Source organism: Amblyomma americanum, chromosome 1 (genome assembly GCF_052857255.1).
Source record: "Amblyomma americanum isolate KBUSLIRL-KWMA chromosome 1, ASM5285725v1, whole genome shotgun sequence".
Classification (NCBI taxonomy): domain Eukaryota; kingdom Metazoa; phylum Arthropoda; class Arachnida; order Ixodida; family Ixodidae; genus Amblyomma; species Amblyomma americanum.
In genome coordinates this window covers 288,627,396-288,638,200 of record NC_135497.1, presented here as the reverse complement: position 1 = coordinate 288,638,200, position 10,805 = coordinate 288,627,396, and the positions used below count along the sequence as shown (strand labels likewise).

The 10,805-nt window shown below is 45.1% G+C and overlaps 1 protein-coding gene across 1 annotated transcript in view; it reads right to left on the bottom strand.

Moving 5' to 3' along the window:
• Positions 1 to 529: 529 nt before the first annotated feature.
• Positions 530 to 10,805, bottom strand: part of LOC144118738 (uncharacterized) — a 71,658-nt gene continuing 61,382 nt past the window's right edge. Inside the window, exons 6-8 of the mRNA XM_077651585.1 lie at positions 6,235 to 6,401; positions 2,418 to 2,538; positions 530 to 613 (exon numbers count right to left, since the gene is read on the bottom strand). Coding sequence (XP_077507711.1) covers positions 530 to 613; positions 2,418 to 2,538; positions 6,235 to 6,401 — 372 coding nt within the window. The remainder of the gene's footprint in view (positions 614 to 2,417; positions 2,539 to 6,234; positions 6,402 to 10,805) is intronic.

Sequence of the window (10,805 nt, the reverse complement as noted above, 5' to 3'; positions counted from 1 at the left end):
TGCTGCAACTAGTGAGCGCTGCCTGCTATCTCCGCAGTGTTTGGCCGCGACTTCAGATGAACAAGACCTTTTGCAATTTCCAGACATTGCAAAGTTTCAAATAGTGAAAGAGTGGCGCGAATCGAATTCAACTGCAAGTACTACCAAAGAACTATTCCCAATTTTGTACATTGCAAAACCGTTAACCCAGGAGTGCTTCCATCACAGGTACTGGTATAAATTTTTTTCTTTCATGATTATCCTTCTTCCGAAAAATGATTCAAGACTATCTCGTGACCGCTAGATCACCATCTGATAAAATACTTTCATTGTGGGCCAGAGCATGGGCTTCTGCAGGCTTTACTGCGGCATCAAGGCACTGTCCAAAAGCAAAAAGAAATTAAAAACACTGGTTCTAAAACAACTGCAATTCGAGCCCTACGCAGAGTCAGGTAAGATGCATGCACATATTAAAATAGGCATGAGTCCCTTTCTTAGTATCAATAAAGAGAAGGTCACTGACAAGAAAAGCTCTTCAACCATTGCTGATTTATTTCTCACACATCTCCTGGATAGCCTTGCACACGTTTTGCACTGATTCCCTGCTGCTTGCATCACAGGCCAGCGTCACCACCTGAACAGACACGGGTGCAGTACGTTACGAGTAGACTGGCAATCCAAACGATAACAATTTTCCAAAACAACCAGAAAGACAACAATGAAAAAGCTGAGTAACATCACATTAACAAGGATATAAAACCATGGGAGGACAAACTTTCAAGGGACATTTACTACTCGTAACGCCAAGAGCTATGAGTGTTGCATGAATGCTACGGACAGAGAAGACTGGTGTAATGCATCTGGGTCTTTGTGCTCGCAACCTTTCATCTCTGTTGCCAGTGCACACACTGCTAACGTTGGTGGTCTTGCGCTTCCGGTCACAACTCCGTTCCCGCCGCAGAAATCTGTCTAAAGGGCCAAGTATCTTCATGAAATCGTAGCAGCTGCACTGAAGGGTGTTACTGCTAAAGTGGTTCAGCTCATGACGCAACTTGGCATGCACCTCATCTGCTTGCTCCTCTCGCCACCCATCATAATCTTTTCAGCCCTTCCCACTTTCATCCCCTTCTCTGCATTGTCTAAATCGTATTCCTTCACGGGCGACGCCACGATCTCGTGTAATAGAGACACTGGCAGCTCTCACTGCAAAATGAACGGCTATGCTTGTCTTCTCCTTTAAGAACCAAATGCAGTTTAGGTCGTCAGCCTCTATGTTTGGGGCCGCGAAGCTATGCAAAAGCAGAGCACCTTAAACAGCAGTGCGAGGCACGACACGCACTCTATTCATTCCTCCTATTTAGATGTGGATGTCCTTCAACAGTGAAAAAAGAAAGCAAAAAAGAAAACACAAGCACCAAGTGAATGTTTAATTCGTTGGTATTGAGGTCTTTACAGAAATAACTGAGCACAAACAAACTATGAAATCTGCAAGCACTTGGAAGAATATCTACATGCAGTAGTGTTCAATGTGTGTCAAGTTGTCGATGCTATTTTTACAACGTCAGAACCATGGTAATCAATTTAACACGCGTAGAAGGTGTAAAATGCACGCGCATCATTGTTGGATTCCAGTAAATGGAGAGAATGGCAAACCAGCATCATTGAGTGCATGTAAACATCAGCATATACGTGGCAATCTACCAGGTTCAAAATTTGAAAGACAAAGGGGCAAAATGAAGTGCATAGTGCATGTTGCGAGGAGTTGTTTGCCTGCTGCTTACTTGAAGAGTGACATCACATTCATCTTATTTAGTACAAATGACAAGGCAACAGAGAAAGAAGACGAACACAAAGCACCGTTCTGTTCTCCTGTGTCTTCCGCTCTCTTGTTGCTTATGCTAAATGAGATGGATGATGTCTTGGGCTATTTGATATTTTCACATCACTCTTTTAAGATCGACTTTGCCGTAAAAGACATCTCGCCTCAAAAACCTGCAGCAAAAAAAAATTTTTAATACACTGACAAAAGAAGCCAATTTGCGGCCCAGTGGCCTAGAGCCAGTTGCTTTCTTTTATTTTTATCTTCCCTGAGCCTCTTGTCATTCCAAGTAAGCACAGCAGCAATCATCTAAAGATAATTATTTACAAGGTCCGCAGGTCGCCGCGATGATTCGCAGCAGACCTTCTGAAAGACTGACTGTTTTCTAGGGTCCCTCTGTACTTTAATGAACAATGCAGGCTGCTTTCAGGTGGCAGCAGAATCAGTACAATACTTTGAATGCCACATTAACCAATCTGTTACCTATATACATATATACATATGTAGAAGGATGCGTACATTCTCCCAATTTTTTACCTATATACATATGTAGAATGAAGCGTACATCCACACACAGCCTTCCATGCTTGAGCAACAGCCTTACGCAACAGCTACCCACCTCTACATTGTCGATGTGCACGTGGACGGGAGTTTCCACTGGCTCGCTTTTCACAGGGCTGCCAGCCAGCGAAACAAGAGTTTCCCCCGGCCGTGCATTACGTACGGCTTGCCGTTTCATCCTGGACTCGTGCAAAGAGAAAACGGCCCCAGTCACAAACAAAGTGGAAAAAAATGTTTTGGACTGTACCATATCGCACAAGATGTTGCATTTTTAAATCAACACTGCAGTAAACAATTTCTGAACGCAGTGGTGCTATTACAAAACCATGATTTTGAGCCAATTTCGAAGCATCCAAAAACGCACTTGGAGCACTTCCGAGTGGCTAAGCCCAGTTTGTAGACAGTGCTTGCCCATCAAGCAACCAATTTTGAAATCCAGCTATGCTGTGAAAAAAAACGAATCCTGGTAAACATCTAAATGCCCCAAGAAAATTTGTCTGCGGTAGCCTGGACAGACCATTTTCAAAGTGCTTGACTGGATGCGGATCTCCTCTCGTTCAATCACTCCATAGCAAGGGCATAGGATCTGGCATATCTAATATCACCGACCGAGAATAGGGGCGGTCAAACTATGACAATTTCAGCCGGCAGGGTACCTGCAAATACAGTTATCTTTGTCGTCCTACATCAATGTCAACAGCTCAATAATTGTCCATGGACGCATAAAAGTAAATTCTTCAGGGCAAAGCAGGCAATTCCCCCCGCAGTGCATAGATGACAATGGCTGCAACAGTGTGCAGGGAGCCACACCACATTTCCTTGGGAGAAAATACAACCGACACTCTACTTAAGTTAAGCAATGTCATTGCATTTATACCAGCTGCACATTCCCTTATATATCCCGCGCGATATTTCTGAAACAAGCGCAGACAAATGCGACCGCCCGCTTGGGAAACACTGCACAGCAGGGATTGCCAAGGTGCTTCTGGCTTAGAGTATTCCTCCAAAGCAAACAATAGTTATTTTGATCTGTTCAAATGCTTTGTACTAGTAGCGTTTAAATCCCTCATTAAGTCTGGCATCGTGTTGTCCCAAAGCATTCAGAGGCTTTGAGCCTTCCCGGCAGCAAAAAAGTATGGCGATAGTTACATTGCCCACAATACAGTTACTAGTTTTTTTCTTGACAAAGTAACTACCTTGCCTGCATTACGCAGCAATACAAGAATTCATAAAGGGAGGGTGTAAATGGACAAAATCTGATAAACGAAAGTCCTCTTGTCTTCCAACTTTTTGGCCTACCGAACTTTTTGTACTTCAATGGGGTTTGTGCAATAACCAGTAGCCTACTAGCAAGCTAGTAGTGAACTGGCAGGAGGGTGCTTGCTTTTTTTTTAATGCAGCCTACACGGCCATCGTCCTAATGATGACTTAGCAAGTAAGCATGACTGAAGAAGAAAACCAAATCAGAAAAGGCTTATGACCACAAGAAGTGGAGCACTAATTCACTCAAGGTAAATTTGATTTGAGGGAATGAAAGGTGCAGTAACTGTCACTTCTCGGTGTACACTTCAACCGAGTCGGAAAGGATGGAGGAGGGAGTGAAAGAAAGAAGAGAGAAAGACAGAAGAGAGGAAGAGGTGTGGTAATAGAGGGCTCCGGATCAGCTTTGAACCTCCTAGAAACTAATTCATTTAGGCGCTTTGTACAATATTGTGCACAAAATGAACTCTCAGCTTGTTCTTTTGGGAGTGTACTACACCTAGCAGCGAGTTCACGGTTTGCACCGACTTTTGCATCCTTTATGTCGCAAATAAGACTACATTTTATGCTGTCTGGCGAACTGAATAAATAAAAATTCATGGGGACATTTTGTTGACCTAGCCCGCCGCGGTGGCTCAGTGGTTATGCTGCTCGGCTGCTGACCCGAAAGACGGGGGTTCCATCCCAGCCGCGCCGCTCGAATTTCGGTAGAGGCAGAACTCTAGAGGCCCGTGTACATGTGCGATGTCAGTGCACGTTAAAGATCCCCAGGCGGTCGAAATTTCCGGAGCCCTTCTCTACGGCGTCCTTCATAACCTGAGTCGCTTTGGGACGTTAAACCCCCATAAACCATAAACCAAACCAAACTTTGTTGATCTAAAGGGCGGTGAGGCGAAAGCCTTTAGCACGGCGTTGCTGCTTGTGTTGCTAATCTGTGAAGATGTTGATTAAAGATTGCAAAGAGTGTTTATGCGGCATCCTTCTATAGCAGCGTTCAGGAGCCGTCTGGCAAGATTTCCTGGGAGCGCTCCTCTCAAACGATAGTGGCGCCACTCAGTGACGTCACACGCTCATAAGCCACACGGCTTTATCATTTCCCTTGCGATGCCACCAGACTTATCTCGATTGATCGCGACTTTCCGGAGCCCTTCTCTACGGCGTCCTTCATAACCTGAGTCGCTTTGGGATGTTGAACCCCCATAAACCATAAACCAAACCAAACTTTGTTGACCTAAAGGGCGGTGAGGCGAAAGCCTTTAGCGCGGCGTTGCTGCTTGTGTCGCTAATCTGTGAAGATGTTGATTTAAGATTGCAAAGAGTGTTTAGGCGGCATCCTTCCATATCAGCGTTCAGGAGGCGTCTGGCAAGATTTCCTGGGAGCGCTCCTCTCAAACGATAGTGGCGCCACTCAGTGACGTCACACGCTCATAAGCCACACGGCTTTATCATTTCCCTTGCGATGCCACCAGACTTATCTCGATTGATCGCGACTGCGCGCAATTGCTTCCATATTGGAGGAGGCTTAAGTTCGTCATTAAGATTGGGAAGCGACAGCGCGTTGCAGCATTGCCGACGAGTCCACAGAACGCGATTGCCCGTTCGGCGCGATGTCTTGCCCTTTCGACAATTTAAGAAAATAAAATGACGCCTGTCTCACATATCTCGGTGTACACCCGAACCGCGCCGTACGGAAAGGAAAATGAAATGAAAATTGGTTTTAAGAAGAGGAAATGATGCCTGTACCACATATCTCAGTGAACACCCGAACCGCTTTTGATTGACAGCTATAGTGTGACACCCTTCTGCGAACACCTCTACTGGCAAGTGATGAGCCTATAAAGGCTTTCGCCTTAATATTTCACAAAATGGTGAAGTGTGGAAGCTCATGATAATGAATACAGGCCTTTAAGGCCAAAGGGCATCTGTGGCCAAAGAGCGCCATGGCACAAGGTGATATCGACTATTCAAGGTGGAATTAAAGACCCATTTTCCAAGCATTTGACCCCAGATAAGCCGAGCACAAGGCCAAGGGAGAGCTTGTACTGTAGGTATCACCGGTTGGCGCCCCGCGGCACTGGGGCTCGAACCCCACACCTCCCGCATGCAAGGCGGATGCTCAACCACTCGGCCACCACTGCGGTCCCGAAGTGGGGAAGCACATTATCCATCATTTTCACGCAGATTGATTTCGCCGCCCGTAATAACACCATTCCCTTCCCCAATTTCACGCATAATGTGAATCTTCGGAACAGTAAATGACTGTATAATCCTTTAGCTGTATACCTGACATGTGCAGAAATTTCTGTGTTCCTATAATTATGGCACATTGTAGGAAATTTTGCACATTCCTGCATAAAATTACCCGCACGTATTTTGCACTAGAAAGCTTACAAAACTACCTTTCTTGAGTCCTGAATATAACTTTTAGATGGCAAAATATTTGATTTTGATGGAAAACAAAAATCATGCCTGAAAGGGGTAATGTGCACCGACATCGCACAGTACACGGCTGACTTTTGAGTTCCGTCTCCAGGCATCTTAATCCTGCGTTCAGGAAGAGGAAAAAGGGAAGTGACAGCTTAGTTTTGGCAAAATAAGCAGAGCATTATACTCACCTGATTGCGGTCTTCGGCACACGGGCAAGCTTGTCATTGCGGCCTGCCAAGGCTACAGCCCTGCCACGGCTGGCCACGGCTTTAACCGTGCTGGCCACGGTTACAGCCGCCTTCTCCGAGGCCCGCTTATTCTCGCCTCCTGCCATTGAGCCATGCTGGCTCATTTCCTGCAGAGCACATCAAGAGGGTCAAATGGTGAAGCGCATGCCAGCTGAGTCGGATAACTCATCCTGATAAACAGCGCATGAACAATGAGGGCACACAGCACCAAGTGCAGGACAAGCACAGTACTCTCAATTATAGAGTGAATGGAAAATAAATAGTTACGTAAATTTGGTCACGCATGTCAAGCGTAAAACTGAAAGCAAAACTGGAGACACAAGGTCGAATATGTGAAGCTTTCAAGAAAAGGGCATTCCACGTGGAGTGGCAAAGATGGCTAACACACACATTTGAATTTCTCAACAAGTTACACTTCATGGCGCTCACGGACGTCCACTGATACTGACAATGAAACCGGACGATAGTGCAACAAATATGGATGCCAACTTTTATTATCCGAGCCCTCATAGGAAGAATGCAGCGGCAAAAGGCGGTATCATGCTATCCAGTCACTATCCGTAATTACAGTTACCCACACTTTGACGCAATTAACAACGAATTATGTTCCTTCCTCAACTTTTTTTAGGACTTCGACGCCCGTACACGTAGAGTTGAAACGAATTGCGCAATGTTCATAGAAAAAGTTCTTGCCCAACGAACAAGTACCTTTCTATTCGCTCTGTACCAAACAAACCACACGACCCTTGGTATAATGCTCCCTTAAAGCGCCTATGAAACAAAAAGAGGCGTTTCTACAGCCCAGCCAAGATGTTTTCAAATGAGGCCCGTTGGGACGCTTAAAAATCGGTGCGCAGCGAGCATGTGTCGGAGCTAAAGAACGTGAGGGAGAACTTTTTACGCCATACGCTTCCATCAATGTTAACAAATGACACAAAGAAATTTTGGCGCGCGATTATCCATAGCCCCTGTGAACAACTCAGGAAATCATATGCCGTGTGATCAGATCGCGTCCGTTCTTAATGAAGTGTTTACCCGAAACTTTTCAGTAGCTTCAATGTTTCGCTCCCCACGGCACCCTGTTACGACTACAATGAAATATTCCCCATTAGAATTGAGCCCAGTGGTGTTGAAGCTCTAATCAAATTACTCCGACTCATCTCAGCTCATGGTTGTGACCAAATTACGGTGAAGTTTTTGCGAGGCACCCTTGTATATTCACTGGAAAGTCGGAAAGGTGATTCCACTCTTTAAACCTGACAACAAGCATTATCCCTTTAATTACCGACCTATTTCACTAACCAACTTCCCGTGCAAAATACTAGAACATATCCTTCACTCGTGTCTCGCTGACTTCCTCGAGTCAAATTTTTTTTCTTTCACAAGCTCGCAGCATGGTTTTCTGAACACGTATTCTTGCGAGACTCAACTTGATTTGTTCACCCATAAGCTAAACATCATTTTTTAGCCGCTCAACGGCAGATTGTAATTTTCTTCACTATTCCAAAGCTTGCGATAAAATGCGTCATAAATTGTTAATTTATTAACTACGTCTCATGAACATGGACCCCAAACTTCTAAGTTGGATTGAATGCTTTCTGAGTGACGGTTCACAATACGTGTCAACAAGTAATCTAGGCTCTCATTCAAGCCCTATTTATTCCGGCGTTCCAGAAGGCACAGTGCTTCGTCCTCTTCTTTTTCAAACTTATATTTACGATTTGCCTTCTTCTGTTTGCTTTCATATGCATTTATTTGCCGATGATTGTGTTGTTTTCCGGTAAATTACAAGCAGCGATGAAGTGGCTGTCCTCCAAACTGATCTGAATGCTGCATCTCTTCGTGGTGTCAAACATGGCTAATGGATCTAAACATCAAAAAAGGTATATCCCTTCGCGTGTCTAGAACTTGCAATAATGCCTTTGCTTACTCCTTAAATAATGTCATCTTAAAGTCGGTGCTTTCGTACAAGTACCTTGGTGTACACAGTACTTGGTCTCTACGTATTCGTCCCTCAGTTCACCTCACTTTGCTTGGGTTAACTGTGTCACAAAAACTCGCGTTCGAAACTGCTACGGAATGCTACGTTGGGTTTAACTACCCAAAGCTGCAAATTTTGGAGTATGAGGAACGCCGAAGTGAAGGGCTCTGGATTCCGACCACACGGGTTTCTTCACCCGCTTAGGACACGGTTCGTAAACGGGTACAAGAGAATCGCTGAGTGCCAAAACCACTTCGGAAACAAGCACATGAACTAGTTCCTCGAAGCATCACCGTTTCACCGGCCACTTCACAAACAGTTCCGAGGCTACCTACGCCGCGGAAAGTACTATTCAGTAGAACGGGCTCTCATCTAATGCTCGCGTGAAAAAGCACGAGAATAAAGAAGCACTTACCTTGATATGCTCGAAACCAAACGGACGTCAGAAAGCCGAGCTCAACACAAGATGTTGAGAATAAATCCCACTAACGCATTCAGTGGACACACCGAACAGTGGGCTCTGCACAATGCACCAAAATTCCTTCTGCAGGGACTTGTGCAACGGCGCTAGCTGTGTGACAATTATGACAACAGTCGAAATTAGAACGTTACTCAGCGCTCATGTCAGACAAAATTGGTTAACACATTTGTTTGCTTAAAGTTGCGCTTAATGTTTTCAACTTTTCTTGTAATACTACTGGCGCTGGACCCCTTTACCACTTTGAAGCTACTTAACTTTCTCAACGTACGGGCATAGAGAATAGATTTTCTTTCTCTATGGTACGGGTACTCATACATCCAGGCATAACGTAACGTTTTTCATCTCTCTAGGCAGAGGCAAGTTCAGTAAAATCGAACTAGAATATTGGGAAGTGACAATGCTAGCCGCAGCTGACACCGCCAAGCCACACCACGCTTTTCGTGTCTTTATTTTTCAGATGAAGTTATCAAAAGCAAGGGGTTTGAGCTTTTCATTCCTCGACTCTTTCGTTTCAACGCTCTACCATGGAAAAGAAGAAAAAGAAAAACCACACGCGGTGCTCGTGCCAAAACGAAAGATCGGGTACCTTGGTTTTTGCGAAGTCGACGGACGAGGCACTTTTTGTATTAGCAGTATTAAAAAAGAACGTTTTTTTTAAGAATTGTAAATCGCGCAGTATCTGCCTCAGCGGCGGACAGTTGCACCGCGCCGCAAGGGAAGGGATAGAGGAGCGATTGAGAGTTAAAAAAAAAGCTGGTAGTTTACCTCTGGTTAACCCTGGTTGAAACCAAAAAGCTGCATTTCCCTGTCTACGCTTGTGGTGGAGTGTCTGGCGGCTTCCATAGATAGCCATACTGACACGCACAGAGTAGTAGGCATTTTTTTATTTGTTATACATCTTACTTTCTTGGAAGCGACGTTAAAGGGACACTGAGGAGAAATTGAAGTTGGCTTGTATCGTTAGAATACCAGCTCCTGATCACAATAACGCCGCTCTTATCGAAAACAAAGCTCTCGTAAGGTAGAAAATAGCTAGAACCAAAATACAGGTATCGCCGCAACAGACCAATCTCGCAAGTACAAGCGTGATGTCTTCCTAGGACAAGAGGCGCCACCTTGGAGGAATTTTCCTTCCTACATGGGCTCACGAATCTCTGAGGCTGGCAAAGGAAGGTTGCGCACCGCACCGCTAGCCGTCAGATATCACGGCGTCTGCGTTTACGTCACGTTTCACGTCACTCCGTTCTGTGACGTCATAAGAGTTGCCGTGACGTCTGAAGAGTTCCCTGAGTTTGAATCAGCGCGGCGGGAAAAACTTTTTCAACTTCGAATCCAAATTTCTTTGAAATAAAGGCATCTTTCGCGACCGGACAAGCGGCAGCAAAGTAATGAAATGCCGAACTATCAGATTTTGCTAACAAAAAAAATTGATAGAGTTCTCCTCTGTGTCCCTTTAAAGGCGCTCGCACAAGAGAGCACATATTTAATATAGCTTCGGTGATATTTACAACTGTATTATTACTCGTTGCATGCGGAGATATAGAACCGATTCCGGCTTCAAGCGACGAACAAACCCTGCAGGTAATTTCAGAAACCAAAATTGAAAAAGAAATTTGTTTTCTGGGAAAGGAAATGGCGCAATGTGACACAGGCCTGATTTGCTTTTCTTAAAACAAACTCTCATTTTCCTTCCCTTAGGGCGCGATTCGGGTGTCCACCGATATATGTGAGACAGGCGTAATATCTTTTCTTTCAAACCAATTTTCATTTCATATTCCTTCACGCCCTCCGTGGTCGCTCAGTGTTTAGGGCTCTCGGGTAGTGATCCGGAGTACTCCAGTTAGAACCCGGCCGCTGCCGCCGCGTTTCGATGAAGGCGAAACACTAAGGCGCCCGTGTGCTTTCCTGTGTCAGTAGACGTTAAAGATCCCCAAGTGGTGAAAATTATTCCGCAGCCCTCCACTATGCCACCTCTTTATTCCTTTCTTATCTTAATGCCTCCTTTATTCCTTCTCTTACGGCGCGGCTCACGTGCCCGCGGATACGTGC